Consider the following 26,684-nt stretch of genomic DNA (forward strand, 5'->3'; position numbering starts at 1 on the left):
CTAAAGAAAAACTAAAACGTAATCAGTTTTATGACAGAATTTTCCATCACTCTTTATACAAGGAGAACAACACCGCACTACTCCAGCGGTGTGATGGAAAGTTCCAGAGCAGATGGACCTTGTGGTAAGACTGCTATTCATTTTTTCCTACCTTGACATTTTTAATGCTTTACCCCAATTTGACCAGCAGATGGTAGCAAACACCACAATGACTAAAATCCATTAATGTTAAATAATACCATTAAAGCCATCATTTCAGTTAGCAATAGCAACATTCGCATAAAAACTGAAAGATCCCTCTTCGATCCCAGGAGTGCTCACAAATCCTTTTGGGGTTGCGTCGGGAAATAAACGACCTTCAATTGCTTCCTTTAGTCACAATGGTGTCAAGAACTCGGTGTAAAAATCTTCCAAATCAAATATGCAGACTTACTCGCTGTGGCGACCCCTTGTGACCAATGTGACTAAAGGAGCAGCTGAAAGTCGCTTATTTCAACACAACCGACTATAAATTGCCACAGAGAAGAACTGGAGAAGCTCTTTGTACTGTGTAAGCTCACATTATTTTAAATTTCGTTAAATTTCGTTTTAAAACGGGAGCTATGTCCTCGGAGTCACGCACCTCAATGAAGACTTGTTGAGAAGACGGTGAAGATGCCCACTGAATGCAATAGCAGCTGTCTCGTCTACACAGTTATCCTCCCATAACAAATAAATTAGTCAACATGGCCGCAGAGCACCTAGCCCCACATAACTGAGACACGGAATAAAACAACACAGGTAAATACAAATATGGTATTCGCGTTTTTAAAAAACACGTAAAATTCATGATCTGCATGCTTTTGTTTGTATCCGCAACTGTAAACTAACATGCTACGAATTATTTACATAAAGCTATAGGTACATTTGTTATTAAAATGTCATATTCAAATAATAAACGTAAGGATTACAACACACAACCAGTTTATATTTTAATTTTATTCGTTTTATTCTGAATGCACGCGCGTGTGAATTTCTTTAATAATAATAATAATGATAATAATAATAAAAGACCCGTTCTTTTCATCTCTGTTTTCACAGATTTAATGGCGTTCATGTCTCGATTCTCTCGGTCCCGGAGCAGCTCCAGGTCTCCGAGCCGAAAAGACTCTGAACGTTCCTCCCCGATCCTGACCGTCTCCGAGCTAGAAAGGCTCCTTTACACGGGCAAAACGGCCTGCAACCATGCAGACGAAGTGTGGCCACGACTCTATATCGGAGACCAGTGAGTGTTTCTAACCTCTAAACGGTGGCAGAAGAAGTAAATACTCAGAGTGTCTTAATAACAGTGAATAAATACTTAAAGTATTAATTTCTTAGTAACGTATTACTTAGAAATAAAAATACCCATTACTACGAGTCAGTAATGAGCACCCAATGAGAACTAATTTTAATGAAGTAAATATTCTGGCATTCCACCATATAAGCTGAAAGTTGTTTAGTCTAAAGCAAGCGTATTTATCTAACATCTATATCTAGCTCCATCACCCAGCAGTATCTGTTTGTCTCATTCATAAGCTTAGGAGTCACATAAGAGTTACATGTCAGCATAAATCATACAAGTTATGTAGTCAAGTGAAAACAGTTTAACTGCTAGAGCTGGAAATACCTTCTCTCCTCTGCAGGGACATTGCATCAGATCGACGAGAATTGGCCAAACTTGGCATTACACATATCCTCAACTGCGCACAGACGAAGTGGCGCGGGGGAGCCGAATATTATGCTGGGATGAACATCACCTATCTTGGCATTGAGGCTCATGACTCACCAACTTTTGACATGAGTGTTAACTTCTATCCTGCTTCTGAGTTCATTCACAAAGCCCTCACCAGTGGAGGTTTGTCTGAGTCTGGGTGTGTGGGGGTCTGTGTGGGTAGATTCTCTGTTCTACTGTGTTTGATTTTAATTTTATGATCTATTAACTTTTAAATCTATGCACTCTTCCAATTGTTATTTTTTGCATGCTGTGTTTTTTGTTATTTAATTGCTTACAAGGTATCTTTGATTCTTTTGAAAGATGCCTATGAAAAATGTATTATTAATTGATAACATGAGGGAAAATTATCATTTCAAATAGCAGGTCATCTAGCAGTTAGAAGCTCTGTGTTCTGCATATCAAAAAAAGATCCCGGGGCAAGACTGAACCCCATATAACCCTGATGGCCTGATGGATAGATATTGACTAAAGTAATTTTAAGTAAAAATGAGTTATTATATTACTAGAGTAAACAAATACATTTGTTGTTTGACCTAAGACTTAAGACCTAAGACTGTTCTTTGACCTAAATGGTACATGGTAAATGGCCTGTATTTGTATAGCGCTTTTCTAGTCCCTAAGGACCCCAAAGCGCTTTACACAATCTGTCATCCACCCATTCACACACTGGTGATGGCAAGCTACATTGTAGCCACAGCCACCCTGGGGCGCACTGACAGAGGGGAGGCTGCCGGACACTGGCGCCACCGGGCCCTCTGACCACAACCAGTAGGCAACGGGTGAAGTGTCTTGCCCAAAGACCTAAGACCTAAAAAATTTTCAGACTGTAGTATCTTCTACATTTTAAATGAATCTCTTTTTGATCTAGGAAAGGTCTTATATAACTACTGGGAACGCTTAATGTAACCTTGCTTTAGCAGATTCATCCATTTGTATTTGAATGGCCCTGTTTTTAGTTTATAAATTTTCCCACTACATGCTGTTGCTTCTTCAAAAACACTTAAATGTTGTGTTATATAGTTAGACTTGTGTGGCTCAACAGGTCTAAATAATGATGCAAATGTCTAATGTAGTGAAGAAGAAGAAGAAAAGAGGAATTTGGGGCACAGCCCTTGTCTTAACTGGTCATTTAGCTTTTTCTTTAAAGTATGAACAAATATTTAGTATATTGCTTTACACTGATTACATGAAACTATTTTCATTTATATAAAATATGTATAAATATTTTTAGGGTAGCTAATAGTCTTTTGTAAATCATCAATTTATCCTAGTAATTTGCACTGGGATGAGGGGAGCAACCATTTGTGTTTAATAGCAGTGATCAGGGGCACAGCTATCCTAAAACCACGCTGAAGATTGTAATATAAACAAACATCCACAAGCTCACACTCTGGTTCTGTATGTCTCTTTTGCAGACTGTATAAAAATAATGGAAGTTTGTGACATCATCCATTGATTTCTGGAATCTGGCGTAATGTTAGTTTTGTGGCCACTGGCATGTTGTTTTTGGAGCCAGAGATGGTGGGAATTCCAATTGCAGAACAAACTGACCATTTTAAGCAAAACATTTTGACCTAACATTTTGTAATCTTATGGAATTATTTATGTCAAAAATTCCACGCAGGAAAAAACGTAATCTAGAATTAAATTCCTCTGCATAAATTCAACAACCTGTGCATGCAGAACTTTGATTCACACTCTCACTCTTGCTCCTGCAAATGAACTGAATTTTGACTGTTTGGAGCAGAGCCCAAAGGAAGAGGGGTTCTAATGTGATTGGTCACTTTTAATGGACATTTCAGGTTACTGCATTAAAGCAAGGTGGCGCCATGATCAGCGTTGTTTTGAACCGTATTTGTGTACAATTTGGAAACTAAATTTGGAAGCCTCTCCAGTGCTTATGTTGCTGCCAAATGGTCACTCAGTGAAACACAGCTGTACACCTCTGGCTGCAGAGTTCCACTCACTGCGGGTTCAGGTTCCAGTATTATAGGTCATCTAGATAAAGTTACACGTCCGCTGAGCAGTGGACAGAGAGGAGTATGTGACAGACTGTCTTTTTACAATATATGACAACAATAAGTAGCTCATTTGTCTGATCTGAACAGTTCAGGTTGTTTCTATCATTTTACGTAAATCATCTTATGTAAATCTGGTGGTACTTAGATCTGTGTTTACTAGTAAAGTATTCTTCACTGTTTTGATAAACAGTGAACAAATGCTCTGATCAAATGCTGATTATCAGCATTTTACAGCTTTGGAAGAAGTGTCCTAAATCTGCTACTTATATAAAAGTAATACAATAGTGTATGTATATTCAGTAAAAATAACATTTTACTGAAATAAAAGTATAAATGTGCTGCAATAAAATCTACTTGAATCTCTATAAAAGTATTTACTCATTAAAGTCTCCACCCGAGCTGGAACAAATTCACTGTAGCTAAAACACACCACAACTTATTATTTATTTTGCCTGTTTATAGTTTGAATAAATTACAAAATCACTATGAAAGATTTGATATGTGTGCTGCACATCAATAATTTGTTGTCTTCAGGATTTGTTGACTTTTTGAAAGTTAAGTTTGCCATTTTAACTATAGCTGTAATTTCCACTGTACATGGGTGGATGTATTGATTTATCACTGGCTTCACTCTAATACAGAAAAAAATGCAAAACCTGAAACTCATCCAGTCATGATACGTGCAGTTACATGTGTTGCTGAAGGCTGAGCAACTTTTTATTGGCGAATGAAATGTCTGTATTTTGGCCAAAATTATAATTGCTGGATCACAATGCACACTTACTTTCCTGAGCCTCGTTATGTTTGTTTGTTTGTTTGTACAAGATATTGATGTTTCTGCCACAGTGGATACAAAGCAAACAGTTTTGTGTATGTGCTGGGTTCTTTGTGTGCATGGCTACTGAGTTCTATGCAGGTTGTTTAATTTGCGTGGACTTGTGATTATGTTTTTTGGTATGTGCAGGTAAGGTTCTGGTCCACTGTACTGTGGGAGTGAGCCGCTCAGCTACTCTGGTGCTAGCCTACTTGATGATCAGACAAAATCTGACGCTTGTGGAGGCCATCAAGACAGTAAAAGACCACAGAGGTGTCATCCCTAACCGAGGTTTCCTCCGCCAGCTGAATGGCCTGGACAGCATCCTGAGAGAGAGCCGAAAGACATCACCATAGAGCTGAAAATACTGTCAAGACACACTCCACCTGAGGTAGCAGCCCATTACACTGGGAGATATTCTGGGACCAAACTAGGAGCAACCTGTGAATTTCTGACTTTGCATCTCTGAATGGTAGCCAGTGATACCACAGATCAAGTGATGCCATTATTTTCATAGTCAATTTGCTCAGTTTGTTTAATCTTTGTAGTTCTGTAGACTCTGAAACAGCAGCACCAAATAATTTTATATTCCTTAAGATCAAAGTTTACTAGTACATTAAGATTCTAAAAAATTAGAAACTTTTATTAATAATTCCACTATTTCCTTCAAAGTGTTTTTTTCAATTTGTAACTGACCTCTGCCTTTCAGATTCATTCACGCACATAATGGTAGAAATTTTACAGCAACATCAGTTGACCTATGTAAGTTAAGTAGTAAAACCTTACCTTTGACATATAGGATTCAAAAGTTGACTGCGAGTCCAAAATTGAGGAAACTGCTGCACGGGGTTTGAGTCAGATGTGAAACAGGAGTTTGGTGTGTAACCTCTGAATTATGTTAATTTAGGCTATGTCCACACTAGCCCGGATAGATTTGAAAACGGCGTTTTCGTCTGAAAACGCTCCGCGTCCACGCTGTGCGTCCACATTGAAACGGCCAAAAACGCTTACGTTCCAGTCCTGCGCATGCGCAAAAGTGGGTGAGAATTAAAGAATTTGACGAAAAGCTATCTGGAGCATGTACAAACTGATATTAATCTTTTTTAGGGCTGTCAAAATTGAGAGCAATCAAAACAACTGCTGTATAATGCCCTCCACTATCTTTGTTTAATTGGTCACATGAATGCATCACAGGACAAAAATGCATCATCGTTTTAGAAAGTCTGCGTTTTCGAGTGTGCACACTGCGACGGGACAGCTCCGTTTTGAAATATATGCATTTTCGAGAGCGTTTTCAAAACGCTGCGTTTTTCCTTGGGGAAAATGCCATCTCAGTGTGGACGGGAGGCCAAAACGGAGAGAAAACTATGCGTTTTCAAAAGAAAACACATTAGTGTGGACGTAGCCTTAACTTAGCTTCTATTTATTGATCTGAGATCTAGTTTCGATGCTCGGTAAACAATTTTTGCACAATTATGGCTGACAAGGGGAAAACACCTACGTTAAAAGTATAAAGGACTAGAAACAATCATTCTTATGGTTGACAAGTGCTAACATGTTTATTCATGGTACCATGTTTGCAGTTATCTTGCCAGCCACAGATGTCCACAAAATTTATGCCAAAAGCTTTTACAGGATTCATCTACACATGTTTTTGGACGCTTCTGCAGTTTCGAACTCATATCCATTGTTTTTCTTTTTAGTCAAGCTTGTAGAGAACACGTCTAACAGATTCCTGTCTGACTTTTTTAAATTTCAGAAGAAAATAGTCAACCTGAGGCAGGTTATCGCCAACCTGATTAACATATCTGGGGTCTGAACCCAGCAAAGAGTCACAAAATAACCCCAGCAGACACTGTGATATTGAATAGGATGTTAATCTTTTTTGTTATCTAGTCTTTGTAGAGAAATAGTTCCACATATGAGTTGTGCCAAGGTTGCAGATGTGAGTTTACTGTTGTCTTGACATACTTTCTGAGTGTTGTCTGACTTTCTAGCAAGAGAAAGTATGTGTTCAAGAATGGTTTTATATCAGTATTTTAATGATTACAACAAAATGAAATAAACAAAACTGCCTCAACCCAGAGAGAAGTAACAATATCAAAAAACTTCAGCTGCTTAGTTTGAGCTAACCAACCACACACTGAACTATACACTGAACTACTCAGATCACAAGGTTTATAATGCTGTTTATTGGTCCTGGTAGTCCAGAAACGTTAGGTTTATAACGTTTTGTGTAAATTCCCTCTCAGTTGTTAAAATGAGAGGGAATTTACACAAAGGTAACACAAAGGTACTTGGCTTTAAAGTTATGTGAAGATAAGAATTTTAAAACAGACTCCATGTTCTTGTCTGTCTATTTGGAATTAACATTATGTGGCTGTAACTGCATTACAAAATATATTTTTAAATAGATAAGAAAAGTGAAAGGTGCGAGTGATATTACAAAAATCAAATCATTAAGCCTAAAATTCAAACAGGCATTGTTGTTTAAAATAGTTGTATAGATTTGCAAGTCTTAAAGATTTGTGAATCCACTTCATGCCTGAAATTAAACTGGCAGATGTTTTAAAGTGGTTAATGAAGTTATGAGGTCCTTTGCAGAAAGGAAAGGTATTTTACTATGATCAAAAATTATAATATGTAAAAGTAGAATAGAATCGTATATTAAAATAAACCTCAGCCTGTTAAAAAAACATGATGAAAATTGGCAGAAGAAAATTGTTTGTGCTAGGAAATTTAAATGTTTGTGTGACAGCAACATTAGGCCCTGTGTGATACTCCATATCAATTTAATGTATTCCCTCATCATGTTGAAAGTAATTTCTTTAAATGTTCCACAACTTTAGCCCGAATCTTATGGATAAAATACACGGGTCACTGTTATGATTCAGGAGTGTCAGTAATTAAAAACTGATCACAACTGACCCTAAGCAGACACGTTCCTTGTTGTATTTTCTAGTTAATATAGAGCGTAAATAAGTTATATCAACCCCCAAAAATGTTCTTTGTGATTTTTTCCCCCGTGGTTCCAGTCACTTTTACATTTGTGAAGTGCCCTATAACCCGGGTCTAATCCAGCAAAGTTATGTAGCTTATAGAATTCCAGCGTAATTACAGCATATATAATGTAATTATTTGTTTGTGAACACAAAAGCAAATGCACCAATTGCAATTTGGTTGTTTGCTTCCAAGTTCCTTTTTTTGCTGATTCAGTTTTTTTTTTCTAAAAACTATAACTTACAGCATATACAAACAAACTTTTCAACTTTTCTCAAAGTAAAATATTATTTTCATACTAAAAGAAATAATTAAACTTCCTAAATCCCCCAAATTGCATTAAATAACAGGATCTTCTCTTTTTTAAACAGTGAAAAGAGGTACAAATAATTAACGGAAATGAGTTGGTATATACCCACTGTTATCTGACATATCTTAACTTACCAAAAGTAAGCAGGTGGATTTATATAACAAAACAAATATCAGGTAGTTGCATTATTTCCAGTATGTTTATAAATTTACCAGATAAAATTATGTTGACCTCTCTTTCTTTAACATTTTTTTTAATTTTCATAATTTTTCTTGTAACTGGTTTTTTTTTCAGAGCAGCTTCTGGTTGGCTCTGAGCTCTGAATAGCGTAAGGCTGTTCCAAGTAGATGGTCCCTGGCCAAGCCATTGTTGCATCTTTAATTAATTAGTTGCTTACAATTTGGTGTTGTGTAAGTAAACCTTTTTATGGGGTAATTTATCAAAATAAATTCGTGCTCTCTAAGTATCTCCCAGTCCAGTGTATCACCTTAACTTTACAGTGACTGTTAGCTGTCCAGAGTACTACTCGAAGTGAAGATGTAGTATGCTAGCTCAAGAAGCATTTTGAGTAGACATGCAGTGAGAGACAATACCACAGATGTGCCGTTGCAAAAGCTACCAACTGCCTGGATAACATACACAGTAATCATGCTGCGTGCACAAGTCGGGTAAAGTCTGCTGTTTTGTCTTGATGTTAAAAGTGAGGCTTGTAAAAAAAAAACTTTAGAAGAGCCAATTCTGTGCTTTTAACCAGCATTTCAAATACTTTCCAGTGTGTTACTAATGATTACCTCAAGAATTATGTTTGAAACACATATTTTGTGGCTTGTAGAATTTGTGCTGTGTAACATCACCATGTTGAGGTACAAGGGGGAATGAATTGAGCATTGTTACTCTCAGCAAATGGAGATAAAAATAACCCCCCAAAATGAGGATCTGTACAGTCTGTGGATATTAAAGAGGGTGTACTATGCTCATTATATATATATGCATATGTAGACGCATTAGTGTTAAAATATTGGATTTTCATATTAAACATGTTTAAAGTGTTTAAAGTAAATACACTGATGCCAGTGTATTTACAAGTAATTTTTATTTACAAGTAAAACCTCTGGCTTCACATTGTACAGTTTCACACAGCTTTTTTCTACTCTTAGCTCTTTATTATCTCAGTGAGTACAGATATCTCCAATAAGGTCATCTCAGGCACACAGCTCTAGTCTCCCAACCCATATGGTGTTCAAACCTGTTTGCAAGGAGCAGCAAATCTAAAGAAAGTTGGCTGTTCTTCAGACAGAGGATAAACTTAGTGCCTGCACCTACACCCAGCATAAAAGAAATAGTATAATCTATTATGATTGAAGAATAAAAATGAGAATCTGGAAATGAGCAGACTGTGCTATTACTATTGCTCTCAGCAGCTTGGTTGCTGGCAAATATGAAGTGTTGTCAGAATCTCCAAGTAAGAAATACATTCCTTCCCACACACTGCTGACTCTGTTGTGCTTGTTCCAGGTCCATTGTGTAACTGACGCCACCAACATTAACAGGACGCTTACATTAGAGACTTGTATTTTGCGTTTTGTTTGGGTTTCCAGGTTTGGGTTTGCGGGGAATTGCCAAAATTAGAGACGGGACAGCCTGTGAAACAGGAAATGACTGCAGTGTAATCCATTTATTTCAACACAGTAACTGTATTCTTATTATCACTTTTTTAAACAGTAACTGTAATGGAATACAGTTACTCATATTTTGTATTTTAAATACATAACGCCGGTACATGTATTCCATTACTCTGCAACACTGCTCTTGGCAAGAAAGGGTGTATTTCACAAAATACATACCTGTATTTTGAACCATAGTATTGGAACGCAAAAAAGAACAACAAGCAATCTGAACTCAACTGTCATGACTTTTCAGTGACAATTTGTGTGCATTTTATAGGGAATTAATTGCATCTTAACTGGGTGCTTAGGGCTCAATAGATAATCAAATGGCCACATCAGACTATAACTTTCTGTTATAGAAAGCATATAAAGATGGATGGAATACCCATTATCACTTCCTGCCTTTTTAGCCCATGTCTTTGAGTGTAACTAGCATGACATTACCATAGTATTGTAGCCACAACTTGTGCCTGACCCAAATGGTAGCTCACTTGATAACAGTAGTTTATTGTTGTATATCTAAAATGCTGTGTCAGCCATAAGAGAAACTATTAAAAAATGTTAAAAAGTCCTCCAATGTTTTTATGTACAATATCTAAACAGATGCTAAAACATGTCTACATTACTTATTTGTTCAAAGGAGCTACCTGTCACTTTCAGTCATCAGATACCTTTTTTTAGAATCAAGCAACTAAACAGTGACAAAATATCACAGTGATGCGTAAAAGTCAATTTGACTACATATTTGCTACAATTGATAAAATATGTTTTAGTCAGGCTCATATCCTCTATGCTAACAAGAATAGGGAGCTGTGATGTTGTCCATCTTAATGTCTATGCCTTGCAGTATTAAAAATTACTTCTACTGGCAAAAACACACTTTATGTGTGTTTTTTGCAAGGACTGTGGTGCTTTTTCAGTTCCGTCATTCCAATTCCATCGCAGGTACAATTTTTAGTGACCATTAACTTAAGGGCAATATACATAAAAAGTGATAAGTGAAAGAAATGCAAACGGAAGATGTAACATTGCATTCGAAGGGGGATAATGAAATGAACGTCCTGTTTAGAAATATCAAAATAATTTACATTTAGAATAAATAAATGCTAAAATAATTGCTCTTTGTGACATTTTTCATTCAGATTGGCCCATCCTTTAAGGAGGAGATAGGGTGCATATATACATACATATAGTGGAGGAAGTCATTGTTTGAGCCCCTGCTAAATGTGTAAGTTTACTAACTTAAAAAACAAATGAACTGTAGTAGTAGTAATTTCATTTTAATGGACAGAGAAAAATATCAACCAAAATCCAAAAAACATGAAAATTATGGTTTGAGTGAAATAAGTATTTGATCCTCAGGCAAAACATGACTTAGTACTTGGTAAAGAAGCCCTTATTGGTAGATGTAGTTGTGAGATGTTTTTTGTAGTTGTCACCAGGTTTGTGCATTGTAGCAAGTGTGACCCACGCTTGGCAGTGTAATTACAGAGTCTTCATTTACAATGTGCATTGTAATCTTGTGCTTGCGTGAGCAGCTTTCCAGCTTCTGGTCACTTGGCAGTGCTTCTTGCCCTCGCTCTTCTTGCTACTGCTCTCCTCAGCTACTGCAGAAAAGTGGATGCATGATTATGATGATAGGTCCTTGCTGTGTCTGCCAGCCTCCCCTGACTCTACACCCTTACCCCGCTGCACCATCCCTCCTCTACGGCAGAGCCAAAGACAACACCCCGCCACACAAACATCTCAGGAGTGATTATGGCCCAGAAATTTTCTAAATCCTTTAGGTTTTTGGAAACTTGAAGCTTTAGCTGCCTTCACTGATTTTCTATAGGACTGACATCTGAAAACTGGCTAGGCCACTTCCTGACCTTAATATGCTTCTTTTTTTAGCCACTTCTTTGTTGTCTTGGCTATATGTTTGGGGTATTTGTCATGCTGGAAGACCCATCCACGATCCTTCAGTGTTCTGGCTTGGGAAAGGATGTTCTTGTTCAACATTTTACAGTACATGGCCTGCCAATTGGTTCCTTAATGCAGTGAAGTCATGCTGTAACCTTAGCAAAAAAAAAACAGCCTTAAAGCATAATGTTTCCAGCTGCGTGCTTGACTGTGGGGATGGTATTCTTTGGGTCAACATCTTTCTTCCCTGAAACGCTCAATTTTAGTTCTATATGACCACTGGACTTGGACTGATTCTTATATAGCACTTTTCTACTTTCCTAGAGCACTCAAAGTGCATAATACAACAAGCCACATTCACACAAGCACTGTCTTCTATGCTTTAAGTGCTTTCTATCTAAGCATTCACACACATTAATATGAGCTTGGGGTTAGGGTTAGGATACTTAGCATGCAGACTGGGGCAGCAAGGGATGAAACCACCAGCCTTCCAATTAGTAGCTGACCTGCTCTACCTCCTGAGCTACAGCCACCCCACTTTCACCTGACTGTTCCCAGAATCATTTAGAAGTGTGCAAACTGCACATGTGCTTTCTTGACCAGGGGGGTCGTGTGGGCTCAGCAATATTTTAATCCATTACAGTTTAGAGTGTTATCAATGGTGTTCTTGGCGACTGTGGTCCCAACTGCCTTCAGATCGTAGTCTTGGGTCATGATCATCCTTACCTATTAAGGCAAGATCTTACATGGAGACCGAGAATGACTGATAGTCGTTTTATATTTTTATTCCATCACACCAGCAGCTTTCTCACAAAGCTTTTCCTGAAGGCTTTGAGATCAGAAATTGTAATGTTTGATAGACTGAATATAGTCTTTGTGCTACATGGGCACATAACCAATCTGTGGAGGCCAGAATTCTGGCTGTAGGTTATAGGGGATCATTTACCTATTCCACTAAATGATATGCTATTCAATTTATAACTTTTAAGTAATTGAGTTGTCTGGATTTTTGATTGATATTCTGTTTCTCCATTAAAATGCAACTACAATAAAAATTAGAGACTGTTCATTTCTTTGTAAGTGAGCAAACCAAATTCAACAGAGGATCAGATCATTATTACCCTGAATATACTGTATGAACATTATTGTAAGAATATGGGATTCTGATTGATATGATTGATATGATGATGTTGCTTTAATGCGTCAATTAGTATTTGGAAAAAAAGGAGCATGGTTTGCAAAATTTGGCAAAGCATCCTTAGTTTTACTGAGTTAAAGCACAGGAGAGGCATATATATATATATATATATATATATATATATATATATATATATATATATATATATATATATAGATATATATATATAGATATATATAGATATATATATGATAATTTCTAGATGGGACCTGTATTACCATTGTATTACCTATGCTGTATTGCATTTGCATGTTTTGTATCCGTGAATTTTTTGTGCTGTGATTGATGTTGTTCTCAATTCCTGTTTCTATCTCTATTGTTTTGTTATAGAGCCCTTTCTATAGAAAAACTTGAATTGTTTTAAATTTATTTTTGTATCACTTTCTGTGCGGTTCATTAAAGGAGACACTAGCAAATGAGATGTTAATGCCTTAATCTGTGTACTTCAAGTTGGTTTTTAATCTTGTGTGTCTGTTTTTATTGTAAATAACACTGAACATTGCTAATTTTGTTTTGATAAATTCTCTACTAAATGTAATAAAAATATTCTAACTGAGATATTTTACTGTTTTCATTTTTTACGAACTGTGTTGTGTCAGATCAAATATTTTATATTTTTAATTTTAATGTTCATGCAAGGAAAGAGGACATTCAACTTGAAGAACACACAGACTCGCTTCAGAGACATAAAAACAGCTGATGATAATACCATAAGGTGATAATATACATCTTGTGTCAAACCTGTGATTTATGATCCCCATATCCCCCTGAAAATCAGAATCAAAGTCAGACTTACTCTCCACAGAAACGTGAGACTGTCGTACTGGAGCAAAGATCCCAGAGAAAAGCCAGTGTGGGTAAAATGACTCATGCAAGTAGAGGTGACATGGGCCGTGAGATTGAGACCAAGGCATTAGAGCCTCTTAATGCGTGTTTTGTTTGGGTTTTCCACCAGCATGCAGTTACCAAAAATAGAGAGGGGACAGCTTAACATATGAAACAGGAAAAGACCGCCGTGTAATCCCTTTATTTCAACAAAGTAACTGTATTCTGAATACCATCTTTTTAAACAGTAACTGTAACAGAATACAGTTACTCATATTTTGTATTTTAAATACGTAACGCTGGTACATGTATTCCGTTACTCCCGAACACTGAGTACAAGCATCATTTAACTTTTCCTTGCTTTTCAGCATAAATGCAGGAACTTGCAGGTTTTATTAAAACTGTCATAATTGCCAAAAACAGGGTTGACCCATGTTTAAATGAGGATTGCTTCATATATCAACAGTTCTGAAAATCCCTTTTTAAAAAAAGGAACCTAGAACATGCTCTCTCTGTCTCTAAACCTTTTCATCACGTGCCCCCCCTGTAATGGCTCAGCACTGCCTGGTCTTGCAGTGTGTCCACCTGTTGTTGACACACCACCGCCTGCTCCGAATACATAATTTGCCAATGTCAGAGTTTCTGCAGAGATGGTAAAAATCAGTGGGCGACATGTTGTGCCACTGTCACCACAGCTGGGCAGCACAGAAACAGCGGCTCAGGGCAGAAGATTGCAGATATATCGGCGGATATATCAGCCCATCGATAACTCAGTTGGGTTCTACCATATTGGAGTTGTTATTGTTTTGGTTAATTGGTATTCGAAATTGGTTGTAGGTGTGAATATGAGTTTGCAGTTGTCTGTCACTATGCATTATCCCTGCAACTGACTGACAAGCTCCATCTCTGCTATGACCATCAATTGGATAAGCAAAACAAAATGGATGGATGTCAACCATCACCCCCAATCACGACAGATGGAGGCCCCTTCCTGTACCTGGTTCTGTTATGACAGGAGTGGGCAACTCCAGGCCTTGAGGGCCAGTGTCCTGCAGGTTTTAGATGTGTCCTTGAGCCAACACAGCTGACTCAAATGGCTAAATTACCTCCTCAACAAGCCTCTGGAGAACTCCAGAGGCTTGGTAACGAACTAATCATGTGATTCAGGTGTGTTGACCCAGGGTGATATCTAAAACCTGCAAGACACCAGCCCTCGAGGCCTGGAGTAGCCCACCCCTGCGCTATGACCTGTTAAAAGAGTTTTTTTTCCTTTCCACTGTTTGTCAAGTACTTGCTCATAGGTGGTCATCTGATTTTTGGGGTTTCCTATTATTGTAGCACCTTTACCTTACAATATAAAGTATAATACAATATAAGTGTGATTTGGAGCCATAAAAAAAAATGGAAGTGAAAGTGGATAGAGGGAAGGTTTAGCTTCAGAATTAGGGGGCTTGGATAGTAATTTCACATACTGATTAGGGCTGCCACAAACGATTATTTTGATAGTCGACTAGTCACCGATTATTTTTGCGATTAGTCGACTAATCAGATCATCATCCACTGGACGTAAAACTACAGCTTATATAACTATCATTAGCTTACAGCTTTAAGCTTTTAAGGTGCTAACTAAAAATAAAGACAAGATGATAGTTTATTCAATTTTAATGAAATTTGCAGATTGTTTCGGTAAAGTTTAATAAACTCCTTGCTATCTAAAATATAACAGGACACCGGGGTATATTCTCCAGCATCTCACACTTCTGATAATCAGCTGTCTGCTTGACGTTTATTCAGCTGTGTAAAAACTATAACTTTAATCTCAGCCAAACCGATTTACTCAGGAACAAATAAAATACTAAAAAAAAAAAAAAAAAAAGCCAAACAACATTTTTAATTTATCTAAGTGACTCATATATATTTAACCTGAGTCGCGAAAGACGGCGGTGGGTTTGAAAACAATTTGCCGGGAGTCCGGTGTTCTCACGGCGCTAGTGACCTAGCCCCCGGCTAGCTATCGAGCTAGTGGGTAACAGACGTCTCCGAAAACGTCGGAGCGCTTTTGAAAATATGTGGTGTCCTGATAAACTGAGCCGATATTTGAGGTTTACACAGCTACATTCTCGCCTGAAAATATGTTAAACGTTTATTTTGTGACCCAGAAAGAATAATAAGAGTAATATTAAAACTAACTAGCTACCGCCATTGTTGGAAACTAAGCTGGGCCGCGCTATGAATTCTGGGACACAGCTACTTCTTCTTCTTCGGGGTTTAACGGCAGCTGGAATCCTTGTACATGCAGTGCTGCCATCTTCTGTTTCAGTCCGTTATTACACTCTTAAATCCTGCTATTATTCCTGCGTCTTTTGCGATCTTACAAAGCTTCAAACGACACGTCGACTATTAAATCAGTCGTCGACGATTTTGATAGTCGACGTAATCGTGACTAGTCGACAAATCGTGGCAGCCCTAATACTGATCAGTAAAGTTTACATTTATTTCTTTTGGCAATCTCTTGTTTTAACAGATGGGATGTAATGCTCCAAGAAATGTGCCCCGCTTGTCTGCTCTGTGTTCTTATCAATCCCAGTGAGTATATGCAACAAAGAACACATGCTGTAAATACACCTGAAGGACAATGACTTGCAAACAAGCAGGCTTCTTCACGTTGCTGTGGAAATTTCAAGCAACAAGATAATCCAAACCACTGGAAACAGAATTCTGAAACCAAAGTATTATGTGATTTCAGCAAAAGTGGCAGAGCTGGCTAGATGACTTTAGAATTTAAGTTAATCTCAAGGGTTTGCATGCTCCCTAGTGCATGTGTGTATGTTACACCACTCTAAAAGATGCCTCTGTGCCCCGGGCAGCTTTGGGACATTCTGATCACTGCGTGGTCCATCTTATTCCAGTTTATAGGTAAAAACTCAAACGTGCCAAGCCTGTAGTCAAAACTGTGAAGAAGTGGACTAACGCAGCAAAGCAGGAACTGCAGGACTGTTTTGACTCCACTGATTGGACTGTTTTTGAAGCTGCATCTGAGAACCTAGATGAGCTCACGGACACTGTGACATCATACATCAGTTTTTGTGAAGACGTGTGTGTGCCAACAAAGACCTTTTGCACATACAACAACAATAACCCATGGTTCACTCCTAAACTCCAACATCTTCGTAAGGCCAAGGAGGACGCCTACAGAAGTGGTGACAGGGCCCTGTACAAGCAAGCTAGGAACACACTGACCAAGGAGATGAAAGCAGCTAAAAGGATCTACTCCCAGAAGCTGGAAGAACGGCTCTCAGCCAACAACCCAGCGTCAGTGTGGAAGGGCCTGCAGGAAATCACCAGCTACAGACGCCCCCCACCCACTGTTGAAGCAAACAAAGACCTGGCCAAGGAGTTAAACACATTCTACTGCAGGTTTGAGACGGACAGACTTCCACGCCCCACCCTCCCCTCCCCAGAGACATTGCTTCAGACATTGACCCCCAACACACCTTCCACCTCTCCCCCCTTCATCCTCCCCCTCCCCAATCCAGTCAACGACCACCACCACCCTCCCCAATCAAGACTCAACGACCACCCCCACCCTCCCCAATCCAGACTCAACGACCTCCACCACACCTCTCACCCCCCTTTCCTCCTCCCTGAAACTCAGAATACACACTGAGGATGTGAGCCGACTATTCCAGAAACAGAAGCCCAGGACAGCCCCCGGACCAGACGGCGTCTCACCCTCCTGCCTCAAAACCTGTGCTGAACAGCTGGCTCCCATCTTTACTCGCATCTTCAACAGATCCCTGGAGCTGTGTGAAGTTCCCTCCTGCTTCAAACGCTCCACCATCATCCCTGTTCCCAAGAAACCCACCATCACAGGACTGAATGACTACAGACCTGTCGCCTTGACGTCTGTGGTCATGAAATCCTTCGAACGACTGGTGCTAGCCCATCTGAAAGACATTACAGGCCACCAGCTGGACCCTCTGCAGTTTGCCTACCGGGCAAACAGGTCGGTGGATGATGCAGTGAACATGGGGCTGCATTACATCCTGCAACACCTCGACCGCCCGGGAACTTATGCCAGGGTCCTGTTTGTGGGCAGGAGAAAGGATCATCGGCACCCCCCTGCCCTCCATCCAGGATCTGTACCCGCCAAGAACCAGGAAACAGGCAGGGAAAATCATCACAGACCCCTCACACCCTGGACACAGACTTTTTGATCTGCTGTCCTCTGGCAGACGGCACAGAAGCCTGCAGACCAGGACCACCCGACACAGGAACAGTTTCTTTCCCCTCGCCATCTCCCTTCTAAACAGTTGACCTGTCACACTGCTCCCACTGCCAGACTGCAACTGCACCTTATGTACATTCTGTAGTATTCATTCCACCTCATTTCATTTCTGTATTTTATGTATATAAGTTTAGATTAGTTATAGTTGGTTTACACAGCTTTGTGTATGTATGCGTATGCATATGTAATGTATATATAGACACGTGTGTGTACGTGTGTGTGTGTGTGTGTGTGTGTTTTACATTGCTGTGCTTGAGAGCCACCATCTACCGGAACCAAATTCCTTGTATGTGTCTGCACATAAACACGATTCTGATTATGTATAAATAAAAGAGGGCATACACAAAAAACATGCTTTCAATTAGTTTATTTATAACACCACCACCATTTTATCTAGATTTTGTTAACAAATGTGATCATGAAAAGGATAATGTTATAGGTAAAAAGAAATAAAACAAAATAAATTATTTAAACAAACAAACAAAAAGTAACACGACAAATGACAACACAGCAGAGAAACATTTTAGAAGGAGAAAGTTGGTCAACTTGGTGTTTTTCCCCATTCTGACTGTTGATATGCTGAACCATAAAAACTGACTGGCGTGGATAATAAAGGCTATATCTGATAAGGGAATGAGTTACACTATTTTAGTTCGCCACAGTCAGCAATGACAATCTTGGCTTTAGTTGTGCCACTCTTTGTGCCTTGCTTCTCCATTGCCTTGACAACATCGATACCCTCCACAATGTTGCCAAACACCACATGCTTCCCATTCAGCCTGGAGAGCAGAGGAAAGTATTAGTATGCGAGAAAGACACCTGAAATAAGCTGAATAGAACCTGAATGCAGCAGCATTACTAAGTAGAGCTTACCAGTCAGTTGAGGCTGTGCAGATGAAGAACTGGGAACCATTTGTGTTGGGCCCTGCATTGGCCATGGACAGTGTCCCCATGCCTGTGTGCTTCAACTGAAAGTTCTCATCAGGAAATTTCTCTCCATAGATGGACTTGCCCCCTGTTCCATTGTGGTTGGTAAAGTCTCCACCCTGAAGAGGAAAAAATGAAGCACATGTGGTAAACATACATAAATACATACAGGTGAAAGTGAGGACACTACATATTCCAAGCCTCGACTGTACCTGGCACATGAATTTAGGGATCACACGGTGAAATGTGGAGCCTTTGTAGCCAAAACCTCTCTCTCCAGTGCACAAAGCACGGAAGTTTTCTGTAAAATTAGCATATTGTTGCTTACTTAAAAATATATAAAGCAACTAAAGTCAATAAAAATAATAAGCAAACTATTTTTCTGCTTTTGGTAAAAAACAAACAAACAACAACAACAAACAAACAAACAAACAAACCCTGAATACTCAATTTCCTGGAGGAACCTACCTGAGGGATTAATAAAGTTCTATCATCTTTACAGTAAATTTGAAACTTCATGGATAACAATGATAATTATATTTTAACATTTTTAGAAATACCATTTTGATTAAGTAAGTTATGGTGAATTATTCATCTCAGAAACATAATAAATAATGTCATAATAATATAACTTTTAGGCAGCTGTGGCATAAACCTTAGTGGCTGGTGATCTAGTAAATTTGTAAAGCATTACACAGATCCTTCTCTTTCTAGTATTAAGCTATAGGTGTTAGTATCTCCACGTGTCAGTTGATTCATGTATTATTTTCACAATCTCTATCACCCATAGCCCTGACAGATATTTAGAATAAATCCCGCTGTGGTTGAATGGGAACGAAAACTTTTCAGCAGTGAAACATAAATTGATTGTTGGGTGTGAGGAAGCTGAGGACGCACAGTGACACGGAAAATGTTTTTCTACCTCACCTACCTGCAGTCTTTGGGACCACATCAGCCCGGAGCTACAGAACACAGAGATTTCAATTAGTGGAAAGGAAACAGGGGATTCTGTTTTAAGGTTGAGAATTTATTGATGTCATAAATTGATGATTGATTATTGATTGATTGATGTAGCTTGCCATCACCAGTGTGTGAATGTGTGTGTGAATGGGTGGATGACTGGATATGTAAAGCGCTTTGGGGTCCTTAGGGACTAGTAAGGCGCTATATAAATACAGGCCATTTACCATAAAAACACGCAAGTTTGAGACCTGCTAAAGGATACTTGCTTTTATTTATTTGCTTAAATTTTAATATATTTTTAAGCAGCATATTTATCGACACTCAACCCTATACTAGAGACAGCAACCCCACCCTTCCCCAAGCACTACTCGTAGGAATTGACGATTCTGCGAATGCAACATCTGGAACATACAAATATAAGTAGTTCATGTAAAAAAAAACCGTTAACCTGGAACACTGGAGTACCCGGAGAGAACCCACGGAGACACTGGAAGAAGCCATAGGCCGCACACAGAAAGGCTAGATTGGAAACCACAGTGCTAACCACAGTAGCACTAGGTTGCCCTCGGTTTATATTGTCACCTGACGATAACACTGACACCTACATGCAATTGCTTTAGCTAAAGTTAAAAAATACATAAATAAATAAATAAAGCAGCGAGGTTTTAAATCTCATCAGACTATTGGGAATGAAATTGAGACTACTCCTTAGAAGATGACGAAGGCTGTAGCTCTGGAACGCAGAGTGACAAAATAAATGATAATAGGAAATCTCTTACCTCCATTACAATTCTGCCGGCGTTAGCGCCATCAATTGTTATGTCAAAGAAAACTCTGGGGTTTCCCATGTTCACAAATGTGCTCGCGATTCGTTCGTGATAGAGAATAACGTACTGAACCTGACAGCGACACTCGGGTCTATTTTTGGATGGGTCTTGCGGCAGCGATGTAAATGGCCTACAGCCAATCACAGCCGTTCCCTTTCAAAGACTCCAATGCTGACCAATTGGATTTAAGATAATCGAGGTTACGTGTGACATTTCCACGGCAACCCTCAAGGGCTGGGCAGGAAGCAAAACAGTTAGGTGCCTGACCTAAATTATTCCCTTTTGATAGACTTGTAGTCAAGACCACCTAAACCAAGACCAAGACAATACCAAGACCAGAGGGTATCGAGACCAAGACAAGACTGAGACAAAAAAAGTCTTTAAACTGCAGCCAGATGCTGCTTCGTTTACGGGTGTCAGGCAAATTTATGTGTTTTTGCGATGCACTCGCACAGCCCTCTTCCCCGCTGTCTACTGTCTCACTCACTTACAGAGAGGACAGACGCACGCTCCACTTGACTGTCGCGTCTCTCACCCTCTCTGTTTTTCACATAATGATATTATCCTATATGCTCGCATGTGATTGGCCACAATATGGAGGGATTGAAGCATAGCTGAGCCACTGTGTGAGAGCTGAGCAGCGAAAGGAAATTAAGTGAAGCTCTTAGAGAACTTACGTTGTGTGTCATGGATACTGTTGACTCCAAATCTCCCCCGACCACTATGTCGATCTGAGACAGCAACACCGAGAAAGCGAGACCAAGACAAGACCAAAGTCCATCGAGACCATTACATCAGTTACATTTGGGGTCAGATGATGATTCATCTGAGCCCAAAACAGCTTTCCACTTTGCCTTGGTCCATTTTTGAATGAGCTTTGGTGCACATACAATGGTGACACTACTGGATCATTTTAACATATGGCTTCTTTTTTGCATATGCTTCAGCCAACATTTGTGGATGGCACGATGAACTGTCTGAACAGAAAATTTAGGAATTTTTATACATAGTCCCCCATTTTCAGGTTCAGCATTAATTGTACAGTTGACTAACAAGCAGTTTCATGGTCAGGAGAGGTCTATGACAAATTAAGTAGATCAAAGATTTGAAGCTGATTCCAAATGTTGGATTTCCATTTGGTAGCTGCTCAATGGAACTCTCAATATGAGGTCCACAGAAATGTCAAGGTGGCCATCATTACACTGAAAAAACAGATAAATCAAAGATTAACTTGGGACAGCATGCTAGTAAGGGAAAAGTATGGAGAAAGAGAGAAATGGTGGAGGCAATGTTATGGCATAGGCATGGTTGCCAGTAGAACCAGACCACTACTGTTTATTGATGATGTGCCTGCTAATAGAAGTAGGATTAATTCTAAAGGCTATGCTCTGAGCCCAAAAATGCTGTAACATACAAACTATTTCAAAAAATTATTTATGCTATTAGTTTTATCCATTTATAACACAGAGTTTAAATATCCAGCTAAAAGCAGACTAATAGTTAACTATTAGTGAAAACAAAATTAATAAAGATGACTAACCCAAACAGCAGTTGGCATTCTGATGGAAAAAGCTTTACATACTATAAATACATTCAAAAAGCTAAAACTAAAATAAATGTTAAAGTTAAATAGAAAAACGCCATTGGTCAAATAGCAATGTTTAATTCTGATTCAGTTTCAGGAAGGGGACAAAGCAACTGTGAATACAATGATAATTATAATTAAAAAATAAATAGAAAATAATGGCAATTACAATGTGTTACAAAATAGGAAGAACATTTTTAAAAATCTTTTTTGTTTTTTGTTTAGTTTTTTTGTAGTAAATTTGTTTGTTCATACTTTTCAAATATAATTTTGCGTAGCTCAACGTGGAAAAGAATTTCTGTTGCTTTGTCAACACAATGTTGGACCACAACGAGTAAACAGTTCATACAAAAAAATGTCAACTTTAAAAAAACCACATTAAGAATAATTTCAACTTTATCTTGATGACTGCTGACTGTCCATTTTTTTGTCACACATGCATCTTTTATGTATGACCTTGATTTTTACAATTGGTTTAACACTTTTAAACATACAGTATACAGTGCCAACAATGATCCTTTATCCAACTAATAACATTAAAATGATCATGTTTAACAATTTGTCTGATACACACACACGTTCTCTAATGAAAACAGTTGATTATACAATACGTAAACCCGTGCCATGATGGGTTATAAATGTAAAACAATATAAAAACATACTAACTTTCAAATGGCAGAAAAATGCCATGACACACAGCTCATATAAAGTATTTTTGAAAGCCCTCAAAAGAGGGTAAACCAACAGAGGGAAAATGAGGCTTTGTACATTTCACAGTGCTGAAGGATGTCAGAGAGACAATGAATGTCAGTGCTCTCCCAGCTTTATGTTGTGGAAAAGGCCTACTGGCAATGCCTTCATACTTTGGGCTTTTTCTCATTTACTCTATGACGACATGTGTCTTTTAGCTCTACACCTTAACCACTCTCATTTTACATTGTAATCATGTGTGTATTTAAGAAAATGTTTGTCAGTTTTCTTTATCTTGCATTATCATCAATTCCCAGAAGATGACCACAACTAAGAAATGCATCATGCTACCAATTAGTGGGTCTCAAGCAAGAAATACTTGTATGAATAAATATAGTTACTTATAGTATTTAATTTAAATAAAATTGCACAAAATCATCAATCTTTACCTGAATAAATGTAAACAAACTAAATTATGTAAGATTAATATTTAGTTATTTAATTAATAATATTATCAATTACCAAAAATGTCCAATGTAATCATCTTCAGTTTCCCAAGGTTGGCTCAAACTCATCAAACCACTGCTGCTTGAAAATAACTATAAATACTTTTAAATGACCCCAAGTTTACTGGGTTTGGATCATACCACATTCCTTTGCAATCTTGTAAATTTGAATTTTCTCATAAATTGACCACAGCGTTATAAGGTTAGATCAACCTCACCTCACCATTGACACCACTCATGGCTTCCCCCATTATAATCTCAGAAGATCTGGCTGTTCTTATAAATAGATCACACAATGCTTGTTTGGATTAACATCAACTTCCAACAGATATCACTTACAAATTTATGATTTATAATATGAGAATGTCAGAGCTATTCTTGTGTGTGTGTATATATATATATATATATATATATATATATATATATATATATATATATATATATATATATATATATATATATATACACACACACACACATATATATATATATACACACACACACACACACACACACATATATACACACACACACACACACACATATATACACACACACACACACACATATATATATACACACACACACACACACACATATATATACACACACACACACACACACACATATATATACACATATATATATATATATATATATATATATATGTGTGTGTGTGTGTGTGTGTATGTATATATATATATATCAGCTCTTTCAATGATGGTCCCATGTAATATTTTCATACAAATAAAAGGGAAACTGCTCCAGCACCTCTTTACACCCTATATGTGATTTGACCTCAGTAACTTGTTTCTGAGTTTAGTTTACAAAATACTGTTTTGTAAATCTTATTCACACTATGCTTCAAAATGAAAGTTTATATGACTTGTGATCAACATGTCATTAGCCAATACACAACTAGTTTCGCAGTCAGACCCGCCCCTCCTTGTCACATTCAAATGTTAACCAAAAGCTGAAAACAGTAAATTCAAACCTTCAAACGGGGCTCCAACTTGTATACCGTCTATCGAAAACACACTTATCCCAAGCCCCAGTTTGATTTAACTGGTCATTCTTGGGCAATGTGTTTATGTAAATAACCAGTGCTAAATGTTTTCTATTGCTTTCCATTGTATTACTAACAAAAATCTTAGAAAAACAATTGCTTTCAACTTTTTCAACTCAGAAAGTGAGCTCATAGTTGGATTTGACTTTCCCCTCAAAAATTAAATGCAACAATGAACCTGCACAGCCATGATACAACCCTGGCCGTTGGTCACATATTCTGTAGCATAAAATTGTCTTTCTTTTGGCTAATATTACCAGACAATGCAGATGCAGACAAATTTCTCGTCACTGGCAATATGCTATCTGAAGCCATATCAGTATTTGAGTCGTGAAGTTTATGTTGGAGTCTGTTGGTAATTAGTGGGATATTATTGGCTAGAGCCAAACAAGTTTATAAATAATCATTATACCATTTAGGAGCAGTGTATCCTATGGGGGAGTGACCCTGTTTAGCTTGAACCTTTACTTTTAGAACTGTGTAAACTTAACACACACAAAGAAAGCTACAGAATGAGAAAAATCCCAAAAGCATAATAGGGGTGCTTTAAACTAAAGGTGCTATGTAATGGAAGGAAATTCAAATTAATTGTATATATAAATAAATATATATGTTTTTTAAGCTGAGTTGGCATTAAAAATAAGCCAATAATAACCTTACAGAAAACCCTAATTTTAAGGCAAGAATACAAAAATATTCTTGCATGAAACTTTTTGTTTCCATTATCATACTTAACATGTGGACAAGTTACAATACAACGATCTGCAGACAATTTGCAGCACTCACGATGTGCAGAAGTGTATGTTAATGTATGAAAATCCCCAGTCAAATTTTGGGAACTCCTTTATGAATGTACACCAATAAAAAAAACCAAACAAAAAACAATTTAATCATTAAATACAAAATACTCCAGCCAGTGATTTGTGCTATAGTTTCAAATGCTGGTCTGTAGAGTCAATGCCTGTGTACTGTTGCATTCTTCAAACTCATAATAGTGTTCACATTTCGATAGTGTTCCTACGTACACCTTAACACTGTACTCAAAGAATTTCAGCAGCAGGACACTTCAGAGCAACTGATACACAAAAAACAACATAACACACACAAAGAAGTTGGTGAAAACTGAGCCGAGCTACAGCAAAGAGAGAAAGAGGTTGGAATGGAAGTTTGACTCAGTTGTTCTCGAACAGAGAAAGCAGATCATCACTGCTGTTGTTGGGAAGGTCCGGAGGGCCCAGATAGGACAGCAGCTCATCTGGGTTGGTCAGCTCAGGAAGAAGCTTGATGACAGATAATTAAGGAAAAAAAATAGACACTTAAAATGTTTTTAAAATTAAATAAACACTGAAAGTTTGAGATACAGCAATCTTATTAAAACTGTATTCAAATCTTTATATACACAAACAAGAACTAAACTTCTTGTTTACCCCACTCTTTCTGTGGATCATGTTCATATTTCTGTTCCTTTATGGGAAATGTTTTGCTACACTATGTTTATACGTTTTTATGATTTCTTTACTATTCTTTTTTTTTTTTTTTTTTTTAAACTGAAAATTTAGTACGACATCAACAGGCCTCTACTCACATCTAGCGTATGATCTGTCCCCTCTCCTACAGGCAGTCCCGGGCCGCTCAGACCAAAGGTGCCTTCGCTCTGTCCGAGGGTATTCTGGGTATTGGTGCTCCGCTGTGGCAGAGGGCTGCTAGTGTCACACAGACTCGGGTTACTGTGCACACCTGAGCCATGCTGCTGGAGGATGTTATGAGAGTGGTCAATTTGTCCAGAATGAGCCGTCTGACAGGAAAAATAAAATAAAAAAGGAAACAAGAAGGGAATGCTTATTTTACAGTATCACACGGACAACATTATTCACCACAAATAATACAATAACGAAGCAGCTGCATGTGACAGGATTTGTTTTAGTGGCCGATGACTGTAAGTGTGAGCAAACATGTTGTTGATGACAGCCAAGCGCAGAGAAGCATGATTATAAGCTGGATGCCAAATGATTCAAACCAAAACAAATAACTAACCAATCAAAAGGCAAACACTCTTAAAGCTAATTGATAACTTTTAAAATATTAGGGGGAAACTTTACATTTTGTCTATTTTGCCAAGCACTTTCATGACCATGAAAGGTGTGCATTATTTTGAAGTCTAAAATCAGAAAACTGCTCTCCAAAAATAAAGAACATTAAACTTTTACAAAACACTCTTTTTTTTCTCACTTTTAATGAGGCAGTGAGAGAACAGTGTGTTACCCAGGAGCTCTAAGAGACCATAAAAGACTTTATATACTTAAATTTACCATAACAGTTCTGCTTACTTAACAGTTAAT

At 38.0% G+C, this 26,684-nt stretch overlaps 3 protein-coding genes across 11 annotated transcripts in view; 1 reads left to right on the top strand and 2 right to left on the bottom strand.

Moving 5' to 3' along the window:
- Nucleotides 1-355: 355 nt before the first annotated feature.
- Nucleotides 356-13,218, top strand: LOC101468038 (dual specificity phosphatase 26). The gene is made up of 4 exons (XM_004564635.5): nucleotides 356-780; nucleotides 1,081-1,264; nucleotides 1,665-1,876; nucleotides 4,742-13,218. Exons 2-4 carry the CDS (start codon nucleotides 1,086-1,088, stop codon nucleotides 4,945-4,947), a joined length of 597 nt encoding a protein of 198 aa, XP_004564692.1. The 5' UTR covers nucleotides 356-780; nucleotides 1,081-1,085; the 3' UTR covers nucleotides 4,948-13,218.
- Nucleotides 13,219-18,133: 4,915 nt separating this feature from the next.
- On the bottom strand, nucleotides 18,134-20,625 carry LOC101467736 (peptidyl-prolyl cis-trans isomerase). Its single transcript, XM_004564634.3, has 5 exons — nucleotides 20,451-20,625; nucleotides 19,640-19,670; nucleotides 18,921-19,009; nucleotides 18,655-18,827; nucleotides 18,134-18,560 (listed from the first exon to the last, which is right to left on the bottom strand). Exons 1-5 carry the CDS (start codon nucleotides 20,517-20,519, stop codon nucleotides 18,425-18,427), a joined length of 498 nt encoding a protein of 165 aa, XP_004564691.1. The 5' UTR covers nucleotides 20,520-20,625; the 3' UTR covers nucleotides 18,134-18,424.
- A 4,545-nt stretch (nucleotides 20,626-25,170) lies between these two features.
- LOC101482953 (zinc finger MIZ domain-containing protein 2) overlaps nucleotides 25,171-26,684 on the bottom strand; it is a 32,176-nt gene continuing 30,662 nt past the window's right edge. For all 9 annotated transcript variants that reach the window (XM_076886804.1, XM_014411144.4, XM_014411147.4 and 6 more), the window contains 2 exons: nucleotides 25,931-26,140; nucleotides 25,171-25,625 (listed from right to left, as the gene is read on the bottom strand). In XM_076886804.1, the coding sequence (XP_076742919.1) occupies nucleotides 25,518-25,625; nucleotides 25,931-26,140 (318 nt within the window). In that variant the 3' untranslated portion in view covers nucleotides 25,171-25,517. The remainder of the gene's footprint in view (nucleotides 25,626-25,930; nucleotides 26,141-26,684) is intronic.

Source organism: Maylandia zebra, linkage group LG7 (assembly GCF_041146795.1).
Source record: "Maylandia zebra isolate NMK-2024a linkage group LG7, Mzebra_GT3a, whole genome shotgun sequence".
NCBI classification, from domain to species: domain Eukaryota; kingdom Metazoa; phylum Chordata; class Actinopteri; order Cichliformes; family Cichlidae; genus Maylandia; species Maylandia zebra.